Source organism: Globicephala melas, chromosome 15, assembly GCF_963455315.2.
Source record: "Globicephala melas chromosome 15, mGloMel1.2, whole genome shotgun sequence".
In the NCBI taxonomy this organism is placed as follows: domain Eukaryota; kingdom Metazoa; phylum Chordata; class Mammalia; order Artiodactyla; family Delphinidae; genus Globicephala; species Globicephala melas.
Genome location: NC_083328.1, coordinates 74,361,593 through 74,387,381, shown reverse-complemented (window position 1 = coordinate 74,387,381; position 25,789 = coordinate 74,361,593). Strand labels below are relative to the sequence as shown.

Genomic DNA, 25,789 nt, shown 5'->3' with positions numbered 1-25,789 from the left:
CTCTTTTTTTTTTTTATTATTATTGCTGATTACAGATTTAAAACTATGAAATGTGCATTTCTTGGCAAGTTACATAAGTGATTTCTTTGCTTACTGACATTTCCAATAAAAGCTTAAGGAAACGGACAAAAACACAAAGGACGAGAGAAATACGAACAGCCTCAAAACAAAAGGATTTAGTAACAGAAAAAAAACCTCCACAGTTACAGTTAAGTGTCTGTCAAATTTTAGAATTATCAAAACTGTGCAAATGCTCAACTCAATGTCATACACTAAGCTAGTAAAACTTGTCTTTGTAGCTGCAAACTGAAAAAGTCACCCACTTATATTTGTGATCACACAAACCACCTAATTTTCTCAAGGTTCAGCTTAAAGCAACATTTAATAGACAAGTTCAAAAGGAACACTTGCTTTGTTTTAACACGGCTGTGCTCAGACGTCTCCACGATGTCCTCAGAAACCATCCTGGACTAAGCCAATTCAAAAAATACAGTTCAAAGCAGCGTCACACTAGCCGCCTGAAGGTATCCTTGGAGATACTGGAGCGCTTCTGCGTTGAGGCTGGTGCTCACCATTGAGGGAACCTACACAAGATGGGAAGCACACGTACAGCTGCTAGAGATCCCAACGTACAAACACAACGCCCCCGCACTTGCCGCCCTTCTACGGGGGAGCTGCCACAGCTCTGAGAAGGGCGGTCCATCACCAATAATGGTTTAAGGGATCCCCAAGTAACTCAACTGCTTTCATGCCTTCAAAAATGGGAAGATGAATGACAGAGTTCTTTGACCAGAAAGACACTTACCCTTCCTGGACAGGCAGTAGACAATTTGTGAAGTGACTGTGCCAGGTGAATTCTGGGGTTGTTCACCATTTGACCTACAGGATCATGCTCTTTTTTCCCAGCGAATGCCAGCTGAGAGAAGGCAGTCTGGTATCCTGGTGTGTCTTCTATGTCAATAAAATGTTCTTCATCAGGAATAGTATTATCTTCAGGTAACTCAAATAGGCCGATCAGAGACTGTAATAAAGGAGTCCTGGATTGGAAGATGACAAAAAGACTGAAGTAACTGCTCTGAAGACTTAAACAATAAGGAGCAGCTTCCTCAAAGACGTAAGACTGTAGACTCGTAGTCTCCAGAGTAATAAGGGACCTTTGAAATTACGAATGAAATGGTGCTTATGCCTAACCAGAAACCATTCAGTTCTTCTGGCCACAGCACCCCAATGTCTCTTTCCCAGAGCCGCCAAAGCTGGCTTGTGTGAGTGACCCAGGCCTGGCTGATTAGAAGGCCATATGGCATCAAGCCAGACCAAGGCAATCCAATGCTTCTAAGTCAGAAGAAATAAGCTTCAAGTTGTCAGGTCACTTGACGGAAGGCTACTTGAGTGAAACCATAGTAAGGGAGAGGCAAAAGGTCAAGAAAAGCTAGGTCTGCACATCGAGCTAGACATCAAGCACAAGCACATAAACCTTCTCTTGGCCTATTCAGTTTCTCCTCTTAAGGACTTAGGCCGGTTTAGTCGAGTGACTATCATAAAAGTCTTAGAGATCATCTAAACCACGGACTTTCACCAGGCTTTTCAAAGGGGTCCATGAATTCCCCTACAAAGAAAAGTTAATCAGGGGACTTCCCTGGAGGTCCAGTGGTTAAGACTGCACTTCCACTGCCAGGGGCATGGGTTTGATCCCTGGTCGGGGAAACTAGGATCTCACATGCTGTGCAGCGCGGCCAAAAAAAAAAAAAAAAAGTTAATCAGGAAACAAGATCTTTCTAGGTAGGCTCAGAAGAACCCACAAGTCATGTCTTGGATCTCATGGTTGCTAGGGGGGAGGCTGAGGTCAGAACCAAATTCTCTTGGCTCCCAAGAGAATAAGCTTGGTTAATTTTGTAGTCACAGGGGAAAGAAACTGTAATTTCCAAAACACCTTAGCATGGAGTACTTACCATAGCTTGGTATACTCTGTATCCATCATTGGGGGACATTCTGTTAATAATTTGGTTATGCCAACCGCACAAATCTTTTTCTCTACATTTCCAGATACTTTCTGAATTTCAGGAATAATGATTTTTTCCAAAACCATTCCAAACATTCTATGAATCAATGCAAAATAAATTCATTCAGTATTTCATTATACCACTATAGTCTAATTTAACAGTGAGATGCTTACATTATTTATGCTCAGCGACTCCTTATGAATATAACAAAATACAAAATAAGGCTGTTAATTTTGGTCAACTGAATGGGAGAGACCTAAAAATGACAGAACAAAAACATCAAACCTCTACTCTGTGACCAACTGTCATCATCTTTTGTGAATACTACCTTAAGCCTCTGCTCAAGGAAAATCTTTACAGCCATTCTTTTGGTCTTGTATGTTTTTACAAATTACTCATGAAATCTTTGAAAAATTAGAAATCAGAAAACAGATAAGAAAAAAAGAATTACCATCACCCCACCATCCAGCATTAACTAGTTTTAACATTTTTGGATTATAAGCTTCCCAACTTTCTATGCTTACATACCTTTAAGTATGTAAATGTTAATGGCTGTATTTTAAAAAAATGATTTGGCCTATGAATGTTGTCGCAAACATCCTAGCAGTAAAGTTTTTAATAATTCTAAATGCTGTAAGATTCTCAATGTAAAATTCTCAATTTATACTCTCATTATTTTATGAAGAATTTATTTTATTAAATTCTTCCAAGTGGAAATAGTAGATAAAGAGCATGGACATTTTGATGCTCTAGGTAACAAGTACGTATTTTTTGCTCTACAGAAAGACCATACCAACTTAGGCACCACCAGCACTGAATGAAACTGCTGATTTCCTCACAATTTCCTATAGCTCGAAAAGCATATTTTCTGGTACATTTCAGGTTAATTCATTTTTTTTACATTTCAATCAATCTGGAATTATTTTTGGTACAATACAGATGCGGAAAGTTTTTCTCCAAGGAGTTGTCCTCCTTTCCATCCTTCCTTTCCCTACTACATGGGAAATGCTGCCTAACTACATTCTTATGCATATATACTAAGTCAAAAGCAAAATTTCACTGATCCAAACTCTTCTCATTTGAAAAATCACAGTTGGCCCTAACAGAGAGGCAGGCTCCGGGAGACAATGCCAGCTGTCTAAACACAACATAGAACACTGGCTGTAGAGAATGCCGGGGGATGGGGCAGGGGGCGGGGGGGGGGGGGGGTGTGTGTGGGGAGACCTTCGGGAATTAGGAAAACGTTTGCAGTATTTCCTTTACAACCCAACCCCCCAAGAATATTTTGGAAACCACAAAGATAACTATCACTGTGCATCAAGAACTATAAAGTCATCTATAAAATAGAGACTAAGAGGTCAAATGTTTTGCTTTTAAAAACAGGATAATAAATAATGAAAACAGACTTACTTTGGTTGTATACCATCAAATATTTCTTGTAGTGCTAGCGCCCCGTATTTTATGCAATACAAATTAATAAACACTAAGAAACCTGTTGAAAGGAGGTGCAGAGTATCAATACAGAGGACTCACTGCATTAAATAAGTGATTTAGTGAAAGTCTGCCAAATGAAATATTCACAAATCATTAAAACCCAATGACTAACTTTGGCATCAATACTGGCCTTTTAATACAATTTAACATCCTTTACACTACAGTCATAAAAAGGCTTTACATACAGTCTCTGATTTATATTTCTTTATGATATTTCTATTAAAAATGAAAAATGTTTTGATATTTAAACTTACAAACTAACCTCTGGAACACAATATATTGAAACTGATTTAGTGCTTGAAGAATACGAGCATCTTAAAATATTTTATATATAAAATTTATAACTGTTAAAAGGTTTATATGTACATATAAAGTCTAAGGGTTTTTAGCCTCTTTCCTTCATTATTTCTATAGTAACACCAAAATGATTTTACTCACTCTTGATAAACTTTGTTGTTTTGGAATTCTGAAGTCTTTGGAATAGTAGAATGAAGATTTGCTTCCTGTATTGGTCAACTGACTCACTAAAGAAGTGAATAAAAAGCAACAATATAAATTCAGCATTTTTCTGAGTACTTAACAGAAGCCTCAATTAAATGTACAATGAGGTTATATTCATACTCACGGAGGCATGTGCTCTATTATACTATTTAGAAGATAAAAACCTTGGTGGTCATTGGCTTTGGATGCAATCAGCTTCTGGAAGACACCTAATAAGCCAGGCTACAACAAATTAGATTAAATAATTAGTTAAAGAAGCAACAAGGATTAATTGTTCCAGAAGTTAAACAGGTGATATATTTTGGAAAAGGGTGCATGCTGTCATAATCTAACCCTTTTTCTCTTTTTCTTACTTCTGAAGTGTAGAGGAAAAAAAAAAAACACAACAAGCCTTTAAAGTTAAGTTCCTGAAATTAACCTATTTGGCTCTTACTCTTTTAGTTTCCACCAGAGATAAATATTACTAAAGGATACCTAGTTCTAATAAAATATACATTAATGTTTTCTACTAATTAATTCTGTTACATGTTCTAATTAATTCCCTTTTTATTAAGTTTAAGAAATTTTTTAAAAAGTTTAAAGAATCTGCCATCCCTAGTTTTTCTCAGTTACCTTAGAAAATTACAGTTACATCAAAATCTGACTCACAATTTTGTCAGCGGCAGCACTTGCTATTGTATTTGAACCTCGTTCTAAGAATGCCTGGAGAAGCCTCACTAGAGCAGGAATATTTCCTGTTCTTTCCCAAAGCACTGGCTGAAGGAGATGAGGAAATAAGGCCATATAGGAAGACGGGATGTCATTTTTGTGTGTTTCCAGAAGCAAAGACATCACTTGAAAGACATACGGAATAAATTCTGTTGATAAAAGTAAAAACAGAGCTGTCAGCTTCAGAATTAATGACTCTGACAAAAAAGGCACATATCTCTTAGGCAGACTGCATTTTATAATCACTTGAATAATTTTATTCAACTAGAAAAATAACTTACTTACCTTGTACATCATTTTGTAAAATTTCAGTAAACACCAGAAACAAAGCCTCCTCAAAATTGACAACAGCAGCAGGGTTAGCCTTGCAAGTTATTCTTATGGATAAACATATTGCTTCAAACATGTAGTGATTAAAGTGAGGTTTGCTTGGGTTCTGAAATTAAAAAAAAAAGCTTATGACTCTAATAATCCAATTGACTATATTAAAAATAACCTAAAACATTTAACCTTACTAAAAGCACACTGAAAGAGATGCCATTTTTTTTAAATCAATATTAAAAAAAACCCCACAAATTACACTAAAAAGCCTGCATATATGTTAAAATTTTACAGTGCCTTTAAAATTCAGAAAATGAAGTAATACTAATACCTGTTTGGATTTTTTTTTTTTAAATGAGCAAAAGTCTACTTATGAAAAAACACTTCCGAATCACGGGGAGGTGACTACGTAAGCCCAAGCTCCCAGCGCTTGCAAGGAGCTTTCTTAAACCTGTGTGCTCTCCTAGAGTCGTCACTGTAAACAGCGGTGGGAGAAACGAGCAGGGATATAAAAGGCCTGACTCTGCCACTAGCCGTGTGTGGGACCTCAGGCAAACCTTAACCTCTGTGGGCCTCAGTATGTCTGTATCTGCACCGTGACAATCCTTCATATCATTTTCAATTTTCTTTTTCAAACAAAATCCTTCTTGGAAGGCTACCATATGAAGCTGATGAACTCAGAAGATAAGTGTGTATGTACAGGGGCAGGTGAAAGTGGAGAGGCCCTATGTCTCTTTTCTCTCAATTCCCCCAAACCCAAGTAGGCCCAAGGCCCTTACCCAGAATTTGGTGCAAACAGGATCACTATTTTGAGTCTCTCTAATACTTCCTATGACTTCATCTCCTTATCATAGAGTAATTAAGAATAAGCGTCTACAAAGGAATTTTATTAGCCTTAAACCGATTTATTTTCTAAAACTTGGTATTAATATTTAAATATGGATCAAAATATCTAAAATCTTTGATCAAAGAAAGTGAATTTTATTTTTGGGGAAATGAGTCAGGAAGAACAGACACAAGGACTTCAGTCATCATTTTATATTAGTCTGAATAGCTGCTTTTGTGTCCATTTGGTGCAAAGCCTACTTCTTCCATCTAAGATCATTTCAGATTGTTTGTACTTTCTCAATTCTCTTCAATGAACCCGTTACTTTTTAAAGCGAGAATAAAATGTTTTGAAGTCTCTGAGCTTACACTTAAAGGAGAGTTCTGCCCAGGCTCCCATCTCTGTCACCCCACACTTTCAGAATCACACATTAACTGCTGGTCGGGAAGGAGTCACAGAGCTCTCTCTGTCCGACCGACTGCCAGGGAGTTCTGAGGCTCAAACAGTCTGAAGCATTTAGGTTAAAAAGCAACTGCACTTTCAGAACTGGTTCTGTTACCTTACTAACAGCTAATAGCTTCTGTGTAAGCTGCGTGATGAGAGTAGGGATGTAGGGGATTATGGCTTCTCGTAGGAGGGAAAAACTTCTCATGATAGCTGTAAAATATGAAAAGAGCAAAAACAAATAGTTAAACTTCAGAATAAAAGAGTGATTAGTGGGAGAAAAAAGTCCACTGATTCATAAACTAAAATCTTAAGACTCTTACACAACCCCCAGATAGCTCTCTACATTTAAAAATCATCTAAATTTCCCTCCCTTTTAAAATTAGACCAACAATTGGCAACAAAATTTAGCTGGGAAGTGTTATTTCCAGAAGGCTTAAGGGACAATAAAAAATAATGAAGTGGCTAAAGAAGCAGACCAAGAGGAGGCAGGTGAAGTAGTGGATGGACACGGCGGGCAGCAGGTGGAAGGGAGTCTGTTTTGAGTCTCCTTTACTTAGAAATCAGTGGCATGAAATTTTACCTCTAGCCTATTGGAAGTATGATCACAGCCTACCAGAAGCTGAAAGAGAAGGCCACTTGCCCATCACCCCCCAAAAGAGAGACTAGGAGCCTGAGAAAAATCCAAAAATACACGTAAAGCTAAGGCCCATATTACAGAATTAACTGCTCATTAACAGACACCTAAAAACACTGCGCACAGGAGAGAAATACATTATCAAGCTAAAAATATATGATGGCTATTTTTGCACAAACAAAATAGATGTTTACTAAGTAGAGCACCTACTGTATGCTAGGCACACAGGATAGATAGAAAGTTATCCTTTCTTGCCTCCTCGACTTTGCAGTGATGCCAAAGACTCACCCTCCAAGTAGCTAACTGCTACCTATCCCGCACCTCAGCCTAGATATCACTTGCTAGAGAAAGCTGAGGGCTACAGGATGGATCAGCGCCCCTCCTCTGGGCTGGCACAGAATCCTCACATTCATTCACACAACAGTATTTACTGGGAAGCTGTTACATACTGGGCGCTCCTGCAAACCCTAGGAGCACAGCAATGAAGACCACGGACCAGTCAGCAACCTCACAGAAATGGACATTCAACAAAAGTAGTTACACATCACTCTTGGGAGAAATACAGTCCTGAAAACACACACACACACACACACACACGGGTCCTGACCAAGCCAGAGGCACTGGGAATTAAAAAGCATTTCCGAAAAGAAAAAAAAAAAAAGCATTTCCGGATTTCCCTGGTGGCGCAGTGGTTGGGAGTCTGCCTGCCAGTGCGGGGGACACCCTGCTCCGGGAGGATCCCACATGCCGCGGAGCAGCTGGGCCCTAGCGCCACAACTGCTGGGGCTTGCGTGCCTGGAGCCCGTGCTCCGCAACAAGAGAAGCCACCACAGTGGGAAGCCCGCGCGCGCACCACAACGGGGAGCGGCCCCCACTCGCCGCAACTAGAGGAAGCCCGTGTGCAGCAACTAAGACCCAATGCAGCCAAAAATACATAAATTTATTTAAAAAAAAAAAGCATTTCCTATGAGTCATCCACCATGCTAGACTCTTGGAATGCAACCGCAAGTAAGACTAAGACTGTCCCAGAGCTGTTCCCAAAACACTCTCCTAATGGAGCACCTGACAGATTGTTAACAGCTGCCTGTGTCCCTGGCAGTATTTCTACGAAGGCAGGATCTGTGCGGGGTCTATCAAATACACCCAGGTTTCACACCAAGACCTAGCAGAACATGCCGTCAATAAATGTTGTCTGAGCTCATCTTTGCCCTCAAGAATTTCAACCTAGGAAAAGAAAAAAGGAGTTTGCTACCTTTTCTTTAGTAAGAGGAGTTCTATATCAAGTTAGGGTAAAATTTTTTCTGAAAACACCAACAAACTAAACTATTTTTCATTTAAAAATATCGAAACCTACCTAATGCTTGACAAACAGTATCTGGTTCATAGACTACATAACCTGAAGTACAACTCAGAGTGTTTACCACCCCTGTAGTCTGAAATTAGATACTTATAGTCTGTACACCAGGGAAACGGCCTACCTTTCATAATATATTCATTTTCTGAAGAGCCAGGAAGTGTGAGAGCTTTGAAAAGGTTTGTTAGCAGAATCTCAACAAACGGTGCGATTTCTGCAGCTGTAAAGCTATAGATGAAAAAACAGCTTTCAGTCACTACCAACTCTTGAGCTTGTCACTTTGGAACACCCTTCGCAACTACTAAATCACACTTCTTGGCATAAAAGTGAGCCATCTCCCACCACTGACAGTCGGAAGACAGCTTAGGAAAATATTGCTTTTATAAGTGCTCATGTTAAGTTCCTAAGAAGGCATATCTGGGACCAAACACAATTAAACAAACCCAGCAAACCCAACATTGTCTACGGCTGTTGAGGTCATCCCTGGATCACATCTGTCACCATCGAGAACAGAGCCCGGACTCTCAGTCATCTAGCTTTCCTGGAGGTGGAGCAAGTTCGGAAATGTTTTCTGCGTAAATTCTGGGCCTGAAGACAGGTACTGGCTTAACTCGCCTAAAGGATAACCTTTCAACCCTTAACTGGCCACTGTACATATCTGTACTTCAAGTTCTTGATGAAAGAAAGAACCTAGAATGTTTTCCATCTCTTACCTAAAGCTGTTTCAAGAAATAACACTGTTGAAGAAAAGGCCTGAAAGACATGCAGACCACCCAATCCTCTGCATTTTATCCTTGGATCAGGCCACAACAGCTACTGCCTTGGACCCTAGAGAATTACTTTCACTCAGCTGTGTCATGTCTCAGCACTAAATAAGATCACAAAAACAGCAAGGTGAAAATAACTCTGTTGCATGATGTTGCTATGAACAGGGCTACTACACTGTATTCCCTTAACAAAGGCCCACTTCTGAATAACTTTTAATTTTAATCTCACGGACATTATGGACATTTTAACTCACCAAGTTTCTCTCTGCCTTGGCCGCTAGAGGACTCCACATAAAATCCACAAGTTTCTTTCTTTACCTACTGTACAGGATCCTCTGACACACTTCTGTTTATTAACCTCACACCCCAGTTATTTTCCTTTGCTCCAATTTCCTCCATTTAACTTTATTGTCAGAATGTGTCTACTCTGGCATGCAGTCTCAAATCCTTTTGGAACGAGGCATAGTATAAATGAGTAAAATATACACATTTATTTTTTTAACTACTAATGAAATTATGAATATACTGAGATATCTTTGACCAGTACAGAATGGTCTTCACCCCGAGATGAAAAAATATATTGCATCAAATACTTACAGAGCGGCATTGTTAGGCCCCCTCATAGTAAACATTCTCTCAAGAGCATGTGCTGCATAAGTATGAACAACAGTACTTTCAGCTTGAAGATGATTAATTAAGAGAGGAATAGAGACTAAAAGATGCTCTTTTGGTACCTGAAAAAAACAATATACATGCTGTAACTCACTGATACTATCTTGAGTAAAAGACAGCTCTAAGAGAGTGACTTGCTGATTCTAAAAAGTGTTTTTTTTTTCAGCCACTATTACAATGGAGATGATACAGGTGAAAAAATCAAAACTTCTACCTTCACATAATGGTTCAGCTCACACTCACTCTTCCAATTCTCTTTCTCTGAGCATAAAACTATGGTTAGGGTAAAATAATAATATCATGGAGAAGCAGAGATTTCATTAATCTTAGAACCATACTTTTCACTAGCAAGTATTTCTTAGAAAAGTCATTCAAGCTCTTTGTGCCTCATTTTCTCCTCTTAAAAGGGGGGGGGGAAATGGCATAAACATAAGCATACTAATCTTCACTAAAAACCTCTAAAACTTTAGCATATCCTTTAATCTTTAAAACAGAACAGCTTCACAAGGTTGCATGTAACCCTGGTAGATACCTGTCAAAGACACATAAAAAGTATAAATCAAGAAACTGAAGAATCATCCACAGGAAATAAACGGTGGCATGTTCTTATGATAGAATGCTACACAGCTTACCGCAAAAAAAAAAAAAATACTACACAGCTATTAAAAATGAACTCTAACACATCTACTAAAAACAACGTTAAGCACGAAAGAAAACTAGATATGTAGACCAATACCTATAGTAGGGTATCATTTAAATAAATAAAAAACTTACACCTATGTAATACTATAGAATTTTTGTGGAAACAAACGTGTAAAGCCATAAATAATCACTTACACTGAATTCATTCATTGTCTCTGGGGAGAAAGAGAATAGAATGGGAATGGGGAGGGCGTGCCCTGCGTCCCTCCACTGTGTGTGTAGGTTTAAGTAATTATGGCCTGGAGTTAAGATTTGTGGTGGTTATGTATCATTAAATTATTCTCTATTCCTGCTTGTGTGTTTAAAATAATTTACAAGATGGCTGCAGGGTAATTTGGTGGAGGTACTGGAGGGAGTAAGACGAACTGTGCTGTTTTGTTTTCTGTGTCACTAAAATTAAAGTGACAGTGTTAAGAATCAGAAGGATTATATAACTAAACAGCAAAAAACAATCCAATTAACTCAGCAGAGGAGCTGAATAATATTTTCTTTCTTATTTTTTTTGGCCACACTGCATGGCTTGCAGGATCTTAGTTCCCTGACCAGGGACTGAACCCAGGCCCCAGCAGTGAAAGCGCTGAATCCTAACCACTGGACCACCAGGGAATTCCCCTGAATATTTTCCCAAAGAAGACACAGAGATGGCTACAGGCACCCGCAAGCTCACAGGCAGCATTAACAATGGCCAAGATTTGGAAGCAACTTAAGTGTCCATCAGTGGATGAATGGATAAAGAAAGTGTGGAGTGCACACGTGCGCGCGCGCGCACACACACACACACAGATGGAATGTTATTCAGCCATAAAAAAAGAAAATCTTGCCATTTGCGACAATATGTATGGACCTTAAGGGCATTATACTAAGTGAAATAGAGAAAGACAAACACCATGTATCTCACACGTGGAACCTTAAAAAACAAAACAGGAAAAAAAAAATAAAAAAAACACCAGAAAAACAAACTCCTACGGAGCACAGATTGGTGGTTGCCAGAGGCGGGGAGTGGATGAAATGGGTGACAGGGGTCAAAAGGTAAAAACTTCCAGTTACAAAACAAGTCATGAGGATGCAATGTACAGTGACTAGTTGCTTCTATACTGCATGTAGAGAACAGATCTCAGACGTTCTCAACAGAAAAAAAATTGTCAATGTGTATAGTGACATGTTAACTAGATTTACTGTTATCATTTCACAATACATACAAGTATGAATCATTATGCTGTATACCTGAAATTAATGTCAGTTATTTCTCAATTAAAAAAAAAGACGAGGCTCACTGAGGGAAGAGTAGATTGGAGTCTCCCCACTCTGGGGGGTGTCTGCTCATTGACAGGCACTAGGTGGTGGAGTTTTTCTCTTTCATTCTCTTTGCTGAGGCCCAATAACTGAATGTGTATAAGTCAAATGAGGTGGGATTCCATCATAAGCATTAACACTGTACTTGACAAACAGTAAAAACTTAGTAAATGTAAGCTACACTCTTTCTCCATCACAGCTAACTGTCAAAATGGTATTCAGCCCTGAAGTAGACAGAACTAATAGAATTTATCTGTCTTCCCTGGGGGGTGGCTGTTAATAAATTTCTATGTTGTGATCTTCAGACAGACAACAGCAGATAACTTAATGGTGGAATAATCGGTGGTTTAAAAATGCCCACTGCATTTCCAACATAGGAAACGGAGTACTTCTGCACAAGGGGCAGCCCCAGGTGTGGGTCTGTTTTCCCTTCTCTGGTCGAGAGTGCTACAGTTGGCTGGAGGCTGAATGTGATTGATCAAAATGGGGAATGATATGAAGATAAAGTTTTATAAAGGAGATTTATGTTGTAAAACTATATACTTCAGGATCCACAAATTCTTATTCACGGTTCAAACTATTTGGAAAATATATGAATCAAGAAATGACAAATGTGAAGGGTATTTTGATTCTGAACATGTTTGGGAAGCTGTTGTGAAGAGCTTTAACAAGGAAAGGGTTGTGACCAAAAGACTCCATCAGTGACTTGAAGGGGTGGATCCAGAGTCTCAGTGAACTTGCTGGACTGACTTTTAGCTTTTATTGGTCCAGTGGAATCAATAAAATTGATCGCGCCTGAGAACATATATAGGTAGATGAAATAATATATCTTCTACCATTAAAAAATAATAATAATCAGAAGGAAATTACATGTTTTCTAAAAATTAAGACCAACAATCAGATGGAAATATGGACAAAAAATATGAATAGATAGTTCGCAGAAATGAAAATGGCCCTTTAAATGGAAAGATGCGGGGGGGGGAATAAATTGGAAGACTGGCACTGACATATACACACTACTATATATAACACAGATAACTAATAAGGAACTCCTGTATAGCACAGAGTACTCTACTTAATACTCTGTAATGGCTTATATGGGAAAAGAATCTAAAGGATGGATATATGTGTAACTGATTCACTCTGCTGTACACCTGAAACTTAACACACAATTGTAAATCAACTATACTCCAATAAAAACTAAGAATAAATAAATAAATGGCAAGATAAGCTTTTAAACTCTAAGAAAAATACAAAGTAAAACTACAATAAGATACCATTTCACATCTGTGAGTTTGGCAAAATGGCAAAATTCCAACATCTTTGGGGAAATAGGTGCTTTTTTTTTTTTTTAAATGCAACATGATACAACCCCTGTGGAGATTTGGCAAGATCTGGCAAAATTACATATAAGTTTACCCTCTAATCTAGTAACGTCACTTCTAGGAATCTATCTCAAAGTTACAATGGCAAAAACACTATGTGACACATACAAAGCTATTGTTTCAAATAATTAGCATTATTTAAAATAGTGGAAGTTAGAAAACACCCAGAACATCTACCTCTTGGGGGACTGGTTGAGTAAACCACAGGAGAGCCACCCAGAGTACTATGCTATTTAAATTAAAAAAAAAAAAAAGAGGGAACTGTGTAAATACTACCATGGAATGACATCCAGGATTTACTAAGTGAAAAAAAGCAAGGTGTCAGAATTCCCTGGTGGTCCAGTGGTTAGGACTCCAAGTTTTCACTGCCATGGGCCCGGGTTCAAGCCCTGGTTGGGGAACTAAGATCCTGTAAACCACGTGGTACGGCCAAAAAAGAAAAAAAACCAAAGTGATAAACAGCGTGTTTAGCATACTCTCTTCTGTGTAGGAGGAGGGGAAATACATAAATATATCTAGGACAGTATTAGGGTATATTTTTAAAATTAACTAATGGAAACATAAACCAAAACTTGGTAAAAAATGGTTACTTTCAGGACGAGAGAAGGAACAGGGAGGAAAGCTAGACCTTTCTGAATGTACCATGCCTGACTTTGGAGGTGTGTAAAGTAACCTTTCTCATGCCCCCCCAAATAAAACAAAACCCCACAAACAGAAGAATCTAATTATTTATCAAGTTAATGGCAAAAATGCACAAAGAATAATTTCAGGTTGCTTTAAACATAGTATTTCTTGACTATACATGCCTAATAGGATAATATACGAAGGATATAAAAAACACAAAGAAATCAAACAGCATTCAGCACCATTACTTTAGTAATAATATTGGTATTATTTATTTTCTGGCTCTCTCCTATGAAAAAGCCTAAAACCAATTTCCCTAGCACCTAGATTATAGTCTCTAAATAAAATTTCCCACCTTCAAGTGTGGCTAGTTCAGGTCTGGGGCAGGAAATGTACAAGATGAACATGGAATACTCTGTCATATATGAAAGAAGGGAAACTGTTAAAGGCTACTAAGTGTGTCAAGGGGACACAGGAACCTACATAATGGGGCTCCTACTGGCCAAAGAAGGAACAACTAGAGAGTCAAAAAATCACTCATTTGTCCTCTGGAGGCTGGTAAGGCACTTAAACTCATTACTCTGAACTGACACGGGAAAAACACACAAACATTTATCCTGTTTTTCCCATTCAAATTGGTAATTAAATAATCTATGAGGCAGTGGTGTTGGTTGTACAAAAAAATAAACATACTAAAAACCACACAAGTATACACTTAAAAATGGTGAATATTATATTAGGTTACCTATATCTCAATTAAAAAATGTGTCAATGATCACTCTTAACATCACTGAAAGTGGATGAGACAATGTACGTGTCCTAGTGAAATGAAGCAAAGTATACCAGTGACAAACTCTCGCCACCCCCCACCTACCAGAGGAATAAAATCTAATCAAGCCTCCAGATTTACCAATTTAGAAATACAGGGAACAGAGAACAAGAGGTAAATCATACCTCTGAGGATGCAATCAGCCAGAACTAGAATGAGAAACTCTGCAAGGTAAATGACTGGTTTCTCCAAAAAATGACATGAATAAAGAAAGGGGAAGAAGGACCCCTCTGTTGTAAATTAGAAGACGTGAGACATAATCAACCATAAGCAACGTGTAGACCTTGTTTGGATCCCAAATTTTAATAAAATCACTGTAAAACAGTATTTTAGAGAAACTGAGGAAAATTAATCATGGTCTGGCATCCTAATTTTTTATTTTTTTATTTTTTTGAATTTTATTTTTTTATACAGCAGGTTCTTATTAGTTATCTATTTTATACATATTACTGTATGTATGTCAATCCCAATCTCCCAGTTCATCCCACCCGCCCCACCCCTGCTTTCCCCCCTTGGTGTTCATACATTTGTTCCCTACATCTGTCTCTCTCTTTCTGCCTTGCAAACCGGTTCATTTGTACTATTTTTCTGGATTCCACATTTATGCGTTAATATACAATATTTGTTTTTCTCTTTCTGACTTACTTCACTCTGTATGACAGTCTCTACTGGCATCCTAAGTTCAAGGAGTTATTGTTAATTTTGTTAGATGTGGATATCGAATGATTGCACAGAAGGGAAGAGAAGCCAGTATACAATAAAACTCTTAAGAGATTAAGTGGCATATAATATATAAATGAAAAGCAACTTACTTGATTCCTAAAAATCATAATGTATTTGATACCATCAGCTTTAAGAACAGGAAATTCATTCACTATATAAAAAAAAAAAAGTCACAGTTATTTTAGTGCTAAGGACTGTTAACTCCCAAACTAGTGACAACATTATCAGATTTTAAAAACATGGTTCTGGTAAACAAAATGTCAAGTAATTAAAGCTTAATTATATAATGATCTACTACACAGCTATTAATACTGGTAAGTTTATAAATAATTTTATTTTTCCCCCTTATCTTTAAGTTTCATTACAAATGAACGTGTGTTACTTATGTAATTGAACAAAAATGATTTGGACCATGAAATAACAGTAGTATCTTCTTCCAAAATTGAAGCTATTCTGAATCAAGAGCAAGTCTCTCTAGAGGAGCTTGCACTAGTAGTGGGAAGTAAGTTAGTGAAAGGGATAAAATATCGGCCAATTGTTAAAAGTTCCTGAAGCTGAATGATAGTAACATGGAAGTTCTTTGTAATATTATCCCTACCTATTAGTGTATTTAAATTTTCCACAAAGTTTTAGAAGAATATCTCTTGATCAACATATTTTTGTAAACATATGAAAGTATCCTTAGTATTTATTAGTTTCAAGTACTTTAAATTTACTTCAATTTTTAAGAGTTCTTTTTTTTTTTAGTTTTATTGGGTTAGCCAATAAGTTCGTTCGTCCCTTAACATATTTTGGACAAACCCAAACGAACTTTTTGGCCAACCCAATATTGTATTTTTATTTTCTTTTTCGCCATGTAGCTTGTGGGATCTTAGTTCCTTGACCAGGGATTGAACCCCGGCAGTGAAGCACGGAGTCCCAACCACAGGACTGCCAGGGAATTCCCAAGAGTTCATTTTTTAAATAATTAATTAATTATTTTTGGCTGCATTGGGTCTTTGTTGCTGCACGCGGGCTTTCTCTAGTTGCGGTGAGAGGGGGCTACTCTTCGTTGTGGTGCATGCATTTCTCATTGTAGTGGCTTCTCTTGTTGCGGAGCATGGGCTCTCGGCATGAGGGCTTCAGTAGTTGTGGCTCGTGGGCTCTAGAGCGCAGGCTCAGTAGTTGTGGCGCATGGGCTTAGCTGCTCCGGGGCATGTGGGATCTTCTCGGGTGAGGGCTCGAACCCGTGTCCCCTGCATTGGCAGGAGGATTCTTAACCACTGAACCACCAGGGAAGTCCCCCAAGAGTTCATTTTTTAAATGAGAAGGAAAACAAAAACCAAAGTATAATTTCTAGTGCATTATTATATGTACATTAGAAATATACAGTGACAATTTAGTCTCACTTGTTCCTGTTTTCCTTCTACATAAGAGACATTTTCTTTATGGAAAGTTAATTTCACCTGGGCAAGATCTGGGGCAACCATTTGAGATTTTATCCACTAAAGTAACTGCAATAAGGATAGGAGCCACCACTTTCAGTATCATGGTGATATAGAGCTGTAACGGTACTCATTTTTTAGTTAAAAATAAAAATTGCAGGTGTAGGGACTTCCCTTGTGGTCCAGTGGCTAAGACTCTGCGCTCCCAATGCAGGGGACGTGAGTTCGATCCCTGGTCAGGGAACTAGATCCCACATGCCACAACTAAAAGATCCTGCACGCTGCAGCTAAGACCTGGTGCAGACAAATAAATAAATAAATAAATAAATGTATTTTTAAATAACTGCAGGTATAGTGTAAGCTGTACTAAAAACATTTCACAAAACTCACCATTAGCTGCTTTTAAATCAGGGAGAATGTGATTCACAAAGAACTCAGTCAGGTTTACAAGTTCATTCGCTTGTGTAATTCCATGCTAAAAAACAAATTCATAACAGTGAAATAACATGAAAAATCTGTAATTATTTACCACACTGCAAATTTAGGCAGCTTTAGAAAACCAGGTTGAAGATGGAAATGAATACTTCAAAACACAAACTACTTACATATAAGACTATTCTAATAGATAATAAAGAAACTTCCCTGAATTAAAGAACAGCTAAATTTAAGTTTAGCACGTTTTATATACTGAGTCTCAGCTAAGGAAGCAAGTGTGGCATCTGTTGATATTTTGGTCCATAAGAAACTTAAGTGCTTAATACATCAGTATAAAGCCATCTTTGGAAACCATATGAATTCTAATCAGAACTGACACATTATCTAACAGAGTAGGCTATATAACCAGAAATATATCACTTCTTTTTGACTTCTGTGGTACCAACAACTATGTTTTAGAAATAAAAATATACTGAAAGGATTCACCTTCTGGGTTTGGGCTTTTGATGCCAAAGACGTCACCAGGTAAATGGCTGCATCTTTGTGTTTCCAGTTGACAGATGGATTTTTTGCATATTCCTGCAGCATGGAATTAACATAACCAGAGAAGATTCCTGTCACGGGTCCCTCAAAAAACTTGCATAATCCTCGTACTAGATCACAAGCAGCCCTGCGTCTAGTATCAATATCTACAAAATCAAAGGGAAATACATTATGGGAGAAAGAAACCACCACCAACCGACCAAGTTTATAAGAAAACAAATTGCCATCTGAGAGCTAACAGCAACAAAAACAATGAAAAAATTCCCCACAAATGTAAAATGAGAACAAAACTGAAAGACCATAATAGTACGATAAACACTAATAAGTATATAAAAAAGAGAAGACAAGTAATTCTACATCTGATACTTTGATATAGCTCGTATAAAGAGCTGCTTTCTACCATGTACAAGTTAAAGAAGGAAAACAGTTCTCCAATGAAAGCCAGCTGAAATGACACACTTATCAGGACTCCCTCACCTCCCCGTATTTATTAGACAGAGAGCAACTTTAAAACTGGCTTGCTAAGAGACCAACAGCTAAAAACCAAAATACACACCAGATCCTTCCAAATCTCTTCTTATATACTCCTCAGAATTATCTTCAAAGGCTTCTTCATCAGCAGCTACAAAGCAAGATGACATTTCAGATCACCTCTTGAAAGACATGGCAAGTCATTCTACCTTTACAGTTGAGTGTGCAGAAGAGTATGTGGAATTGCCATGTTTTACAGCAAAGTGTTCTTTCCCAACAAATGACTACTTCATATACTCTTAATCATTAGAGCAGCAAACGCTACCCTGAAAGATTAGGTAATAGGTAATGCATACAGCTGCGAGATAGGCTCACTTGTTCCAATGTGAACGTCCACAGAACTGGACTTCATCACCAACCTTCAAAAGTGTTGGGAGACCAATCTAGGGATGCCAACTTGTTATTCTGCCAGATAAGGACATTAAACAAACAACCTAACAACTACTATCACCATTATTTCATAAACAGTCATTTCAACACCAAAACAAGTAGGACAGACAGTATCAGATTAAAGATCTGTCCTTTACATATAGTTTTATGAAAAAAGGAAAGGAAATAAAGCCCCACGTTACACTTTTATTTCCTCATTTTGTTCCTGAATGAATGATCTAATGACTGCTCTTCCCAACTGTCAGAAAGACATTTTGTACAAATACAGACTCTTAGGACTGTTTTAACCTTAAGCACAAACTAGGTGGGCTTCAACTCTGTATTTAAAAGTCATCAATCACTTCTTGTCTCAAGTCAACTGTTCAAAAATAGCTTCTGCCTTGGTGAAATACTAAATCCAACAAAACTTAGACTGAATATGTCACAAAAAGCAACACAGAGAAGACTTCTTAAATTCTTAAATTTATACTAACATACTCTTTTAAAAAACAAGCTCTTAATTAATCTCCTGAAAAAGCTTTACACTTTGCCACAATTACCTCTAAATTCCATGTTAGGTACAATAACCTTTTCACAGATACTTGTCAGCGTGTTCTGGTCCTCAAATAGATTCTTATAGTGAGGTCTCTCACAAACTGAAGCCAGAAACTGAATTGCATTACTTACCAACTGGAATAAAACACAAAAATAAGCATATTTTTAAGAGCAAACGGAACCATTTATTTCATGGGGGGGGAGGGGATGTCTTAATTATTTGTCTCCACCATCACCTTACCAAGTCATATTTAACCTCTTGACCTGTTGTAACTAGTAAATTCCAGATGGCTGTGACAAAACGAGGCAGGTACCGCTGAAATTCTTCATCATATTTTTGTGCATAGAGTGCGGCATTATCACAAATCTGGGATTTTAAGAGCTCCAATAAGCCTGCTTCCTCTTCATCCTCACATAAGAGAAAACGGAAAACTCAAACATACAACTTCAACGCTATCATAAACATGGAGAGTAGCTGTAATTCCTGAACTCTTTAAAAATTTTACATCAAAGCCAAGTGCTGTGAACTACATCTACGCCACTGTAAATTTATTCACCTGGTCTATCAAACAAATACAAGACGAAATGCTTCTTATTTATTAATCAATGAGAGCAGTTCTCAAAAGTTTTCAAGTTAAATAAAGCCTTTTCAGGACTTCCCTGGTGGTCCAGTGGGTAAGACTCCGTGCTCCCAATGCAGGGGGCCTGGGTTTGATCCCCAGTTGGGGAACTAGATCCCACGTGCATGCCGCAACCAAGAAGTCCATGTGCCTCAACTAAGACACGGCACTGCATGCATGCGTGAATAAATATTTTAAGTAAATAAATAAAGCTTTTTCTTCTGGTTGCTGAATTATAAAATATTTACATATTAAATCGAAAATAATATATTCCTACAAAAACCTGAGTAATAAAAATCGTATCACATTTTCCTTTGTAACATAGTCTTGCTATCTCCCAAAAGGTTCCCATTTCAAATATATTAAAATGTGTTCTCTTCCCAATAAGCTAATGCTATAACATTCTCACAAATAATATTCTGGTTATAAAATGTTGAACAACCTAAAGCAGGGGTTAACCTGCTGCCTAATTTCTGAAGTTTTATTAAAACCCAGTCACACACATTCTTTGTTTTCATTTATACAATTTATAGTATTGCCTATGGCTGCTTTCAACTACAACTGCAGAGTTGAGTATATAGCCCACAAAGCCAAATATATTTACTACTCGGACCTTTATAGGAAAAGCTTGCCAACCCCACCTGAAACCATGACAGTGACTGATATAATAATGCTTACTACATATAACAGCAATCACAAATACTTTTTGAGCTATATTATGTGCCAAAGAACTCAAATTGAGAAGAGATAAAAGAACAGCTCCTCAAGGCATAAATATAAGGGATGTCACACAGTGAGATGATGCATTTAAATGGGCAAACAATTCCCTTAAGAATCCTAAGTGAAAAACTTCCTTTAGACTTAAGTGTAAAGACAAGCTTTGTTTTCTGAGGGAGTGGTTTCTTCCTAGTGGACTGAAGGAGTTATTTTATTGGAACTCTATTTTTTTTTTGGTTGCTTCTTGTTGTGTAAAAATCTCAGACAAAATTTGCTGTACACCCACAGTAATGATTCTCCCTCTGCGTGCCACCCAAACAGATCTGCATCACCAACTGTAATTTTTATCTGGTGTTGAAATATTCTTAATATTTTACTTTTTACATTTTTTGTTTGTTGAGAAAGAGGTAAATCATAAATATATTAATAAACAAGCAAACGAATAACACAGAGTGCTACATGTTGAAAGTACATATTACAAAACTCAGATCAGAAACTTTTACACATTACAAACTTTCATGTCCCCTCTTTCCCACACTGTAGATGACTTTTTCAAGAGGCCATTAGAGAGGTTTAAGTTTTCTTAGTATCTTCAATGACAAATGATTTTCTATTTCATAAAATGTTCACAATGTGAATACTCCTGAGGCCTTACTTTCAATAATGTAATAAAACAGCCTTATCCATAAATTGTGACTTAAGTCAGGACTATAAGAAGGGTAATTCTGCACATTACAATTATCCTCCCTCCAGTGTTCTGAGGGCACTCAAATAATTTTTTTAACATTAAAAAAAATTGAGATATAATTGACATTTAACATTATATTTCAAATAATTCTTAAAAAAAAGCTTACTTGGGAAATATTTTAAATAATACTTACATCAGTTTGCAGCAGCTTATTATCTAATGTCAAGAGGGTATGAAAATTGTTCATCCAAGTTTCCATATTATCTTCAAAAAATTCAGGGAGATCCTAAAGAATAAATGGTGACTTGAGACTTTTGGTTGAAGTAATTGTTATATTTTAGTAAGTTTTCCCCACCACGCCAAATGTTTTGCACATGCCTACAGACTCAAGCTCACATTTCTCAGCTAAGTCAATGGATACCTATTTTGACAAGAATTCTCTGCTCCAGCTAGGTCTGACAGATAAGTAAACCATTCTGACTGTCTCAGTAAGCTTTCAACCGCAAACGATGCCACCTGTTCCTGTCCCAATGTAAATCTACTTATTCCTTTAAGGTTCAGCTAAGACTGAAAACTTTCCTTACAAAACTCAGTGCTTACCAACACATTCCTTTTCCTTTCTGAACTACTGCATTTACTGTAAGATGACCGCCAAGTCAGGCTTACTGTCTTATACAGTTACTGATTTCCTGTGGCACAATACTGCCCTCTTAATGAGGGATAAATCCAAGGGTAAAGATTATGCCTCCCTTCCTATCAGGCTTCCGTGACTAACAAGTTATTAATCACCTCATTCTACCTGACTTCTAGGAAGCAGAACTCAAAATAAGGTATACAAGAACCCAGTGGTATCCTTAAGAATTTCTCAAATTGCTGTCTAGCTGCACACTGAAGGTATGCCATTTTGGGCTGTTCATCTCATATTCATTCTACCTATTCCTTTTGAGGAATGCTCTCCCTACCACTGTGAGTACAATCACGTTGGGAGGATTAAGTCCAAGTACTTGGCTCTGGCTAGAGGCAACAAAAAAGCTACATCCTTTCTCTTGCATCTCAGTATAGGAGTCTGTACCAGTAAGACTCCCTTCTCATTCCTGGAGCCCTGAATCTTAAAGTAATAACTCAAGAACAGAAAGAATGACTGGAGACCACCACCTCAGTAGCAACCGGGTGACCAGGCATTTTCTGCTATAAGATCGTGGCTGTGTTTCCTCTCAAATGCCACTGGTTCTTACACCTTCCCAAGTCTGTTTCTTCAGTCTTTTGTCTCCCAGATATGCTTCCATTAAAAGCTGTAAGCTTTGCTTCCATGACCTGGCTATTGTAAATAGTGCTGCAGTGAACATTGGGATACATATGTCTTTTTGAATTATGGTCTTCTCTGGGTATATGCCCAGTAGTGGGATTGCTGGGTCATATGGTAGTTCTATTTTTAGTTTTTTAAGGAACCTCCATACTGTTCTCCATAGTGGCTGTATCAATTTACATTCCCACCAACAGTGCAAGAGGGTTCCCTTTTCTCCACACCCTCTCCAGCATTTGTTGTTTGTAGATTTTCTGATGATGCCCATTCTAACTGGTGTGAGGTGATATCTCATTGTAGTTTTTTTTGTGTTTTTTTTTTTTTTTTTTTTTGCTGTACGTGGGCCTCTCACTGTTGTGGCCTCTCCTGTTGTGGAGCACAGGCTCCGGATGCGCAGGCTCAGCGGCCATGGCTCACGGGCCCAGCCGCTCCGTGGCAGTGGGATCTTCCTGGACCGGGGCATGAACCCGTGTCCCCTTCATCAGCAGGCGGACTCTCAACCACTGCGCCACCAGGGAAGCCCTCACTGTAGTTTTGATTTTCATTTCTCTAATAATTATGGTGCTGAGCAGCTTTTCATGTGCTCCTTGGCCATCTGTATGTCTTCTTTGGAGAGACGTCTATTTAGGTTTTCTGCCCATTTTTGGATTGGGTTGTTTTGTTTCTTTAATATTGAGCTGCATGAGCTGTTATATATTTTGGAGATTAATCCTTTGTCCGATGATTCGTTTGCGAATATTTTCTCCCATTCCGAGGGTTGTCTTTTCGTCTTGTTTATGGTTTCCTTTGCTGTGCAAAAGCTTTGAAGTTTCATTAGGTCCCATTTGTTTACTTTTGTTTTTATTTCCATTACTCTAGGAGATGGGTCAAAAAAGACCTTGCTGTGATTTATGTCAAAGAGTGTTCTTCCTATGTTTTCCTCTAAGAGTTTTATAGTGTCCAGTCTTACATTTAGGTCTCGAATCCATTTTGAGTTTATTTTTGTGTATGGTGTTAGGGAGTGTTCTAATTTCATTCTTTTACATGTAGCTGTCCAGTTTTCCCAGCACCACTTATTGAAGAGACTGTCTTTTCTCCATTGTATATCTTTGCCACCTTTGTCATACATTAGTTGACCATAGGTGCGTGGGTTTATCTCTGGGCTATCTATCTTGTTCCATTGACCTATCTTTCTGTTTTTGTGCCAGTAGCATATTGTCTTGATTACTGTAGCTTTGTAGTATAGTCTGAAGTCAGGGAGTCCAATTGCCCATCGACAGACGAATGGATAAAGAAGTTGTGGTACATATATACAATGGAATATTACTCAACCATAAAAAGGAACAAATTGAGTCATTTGTTGAGACGTGGATGGATCTAGAGACTGTCATACAGAGTGAATTAAGTCAGAAAGAGAAAAACAAATATCGTATATTAACGCATGTATATGGAACCTAGAAAAATGGTACAGATGAACCGGTTTGCAGGGCAGAAGTTGAGACACAGATGTAGAGAACAAACGTATGGACACCAAGGGGGGAAAACCACGGTGGGGTGGGGATGGTGGTGTGCTGAATTGGGCGATTGGGATTGACATGTATACACTGTGTGTATAAAACTGATGACTAATAAGAACCTGCAGTATAAAAAAATACACAAACAAAAAAACTAATACTAAACTTTCTTTGGGTTATTTGTATGGAAATATGTTAATATAAATGTTTCAGACATTACATGAAATTTCTAAGAATCTTATACGTTCCGGTATAATGTTATAAGTCATAATTCTAGTTATTACTTTAAAATGTATATCTCAGAAATAACTAAATTTCCTTGTCAACTGCATTATTATGAACTTCCATCAAAACTTTAACCATGGTCATTTTTAAGTCTTTTGTCATTTACAGACAGTTCTGGGTGTACTCTGATGCTTTTGCAAAAATGTTCCTATAAGGGCTTCCCTGGTGGCACAGTGGGTGTGAGTCCACCTGCCGATACAAAGGACACAGGTTCGTGCCCCAGTCCAGGAAGATTCCACATCCCGTGGAGTGGCTGGGACCATGAGCCATGGCCGCTGAGCCTGCGCATCCGGAGCCTGTGCTCCGCAACAGGAGAGGCCACAACAGTGAGAGGCCCGCGTACCACAAAAAAAAAAAAAGTTCCTATAAAAGGGTTTCATCTTCAAGGAATTCATGGAAAAGACTATGACAAGTACAGGTTTCTGGTAACTGACTATACTACTGAACTGAATGAATAAGCATTTTCAGAACTCTAATGGGAAAACTGATGAATTCATAAAAGTGCTAACAAAAGATCAAGATGAAAAAAAATTAATTACATGGGACTGAGTGAACTGATGAGGATGATTATATAATTGTGACTTTCTGTTTGAATAAAAAAAAAAAAATCCCACAAGGACTCAGAGGCAAAAAATATACAAATCAATTTTCACTGCAAAGTAAAGGAGCTGTTACAGTGGAGGATTACTGGACTGAATGTCAATATTATGACATAGTATGAGTGTGTTTCGTGTTTGGTAATTGCAATCATTGTTGCTTTTGTTGTGGTCATCCATTTACAATGCTTGGTGTCAGTTTATTTATCTCTTGTAAGAAAAAAAAAAAAAGAATGGCGGGGAATCAGAACACAAGCAACCAATGTCTATTGTTTCAGGGTGAGGGGGGGAAATCAATGCTAGCAAAGAAGTCTTTATCAAGTGAAAAACTTTATATATGACATCAATGAATAAGAATCAAAAGCAAGAAATAAAACGAAACTTACCTGAAAGTTTAAACTGTAGAACAGTTTTGAGATTAGGATCAGGGAAGAAAACAGAATCCTCAGAGCAGAGGCATCATTTGCGTGGGTGCTGCAGAGTTCAATAGTGGCCTTGGAAAGGAATTTAGAAAGACAGTTTTAGTGTATTGTAAACCTTAGTGAAAAAGCCTTGTATTAGGCTGAAACTATTCATACATCTTCTCCAAAATTTGGATTTTAAATAGTAGTATACAGTCATTTAGAATTTTTGAAAAAACACATTAAAATATATATTTTTAAGTTGTCCATCACAGCACTACTGTAAAGTCCAATATTAATATTTTGGACTAGATCCTTCTACTCTCCTCTGTGCATGTCTGTAACTATATTACACAAAACTGTCTTTATATGCACTCATTAAATAATTCCCTGCCACCTGGCCTGTAGGTTGTTTGCAACTGTTTGTTATTCTAACTGCAATAAACAAGCTTATGTATAAAACTTTGGGCACACTTCTAGTTTTCTGAGTTTGAGATTCTACAACTGTATTACCAGTAGAGAACAGTATGCTATGAGTAAGAGTTCTGG

The 25,789-nt window shown here is 37.8% G+C and overlaps 1 protein-coding gene across 1 annotated transcript in view; it reads right to left on the bottom strand.

Annotated features, from left to right (window-relative positions):
- The window catches only part of CSE1L (chromosome segregation 1 like), a 41,784-nt gene continuing 15,995 nt past the window's right edge, over positions 1-25,789 (bottom strand). Inside the window, exons 7-25 of the mRNA XM_030839014.2 lie at positions 25,226-25,333; positions 21,356-21,448; positions 19,379-19,546; positions 19,143-19,272; positions 18,239-18,304; positions 17,626-17,828; positions 17,095-17,179; positions 15,370-15,431; positions 9,650-9,786; positions 8,410-8,513; positions 6,410-6,507; positions 4,989-5,139; positions 4,644-4,852; positions 4,120-4,217; positions 3,933-4,018; positions 3,411-3,492; positions 1,950-2,096; positions 806-1,037; positions 1-584 (exon numbers count right to left, since the gene is read on the bottom strand). Of these exons, the coding sequence (XP_030694874.2) occupies positions 495-584; positions 806-1,037; positions 1,950-2,096; positions 3,411-3,492; positions 3,933-4,018; positions 4,120-4,217; positions 4,644-4,852; positions 4,989-5,139; positions 6,410-6,507; positions 8,410-8,513; positions 9,650-9,786; positions 15,370-15,431; positions 17,095-17,179; positions 17,626-17,828; positions 18,239-18,304; positions 19,143-19,272; positions 19,379-19,546; positions 21,356-21,448; positions 25,226-25,333 (2,349 nt within the window). The 3' untranslated portion in view covers positions 1-494. The remainder of the gene's footprint in view (positions 585-805; positions 1,038-1,949; positions 2,097-3,410; positions 3,493-3,932; positions 4,019-4,119; positions 4,218-4,643; positions 4,853-4,988; positions 5,140-6,409; positions 6,508-8,409; positions 8,514-9,649; positions 9,787-15,369; positions 15,432-17,094; positions 17,180-17,625; positions 17,829-18,238; positions 18,305-19,142; positions 19,273-19,378; positions 19,547-21,355; positions 21,449-25,225; positions 25,334-25,789) is intronic.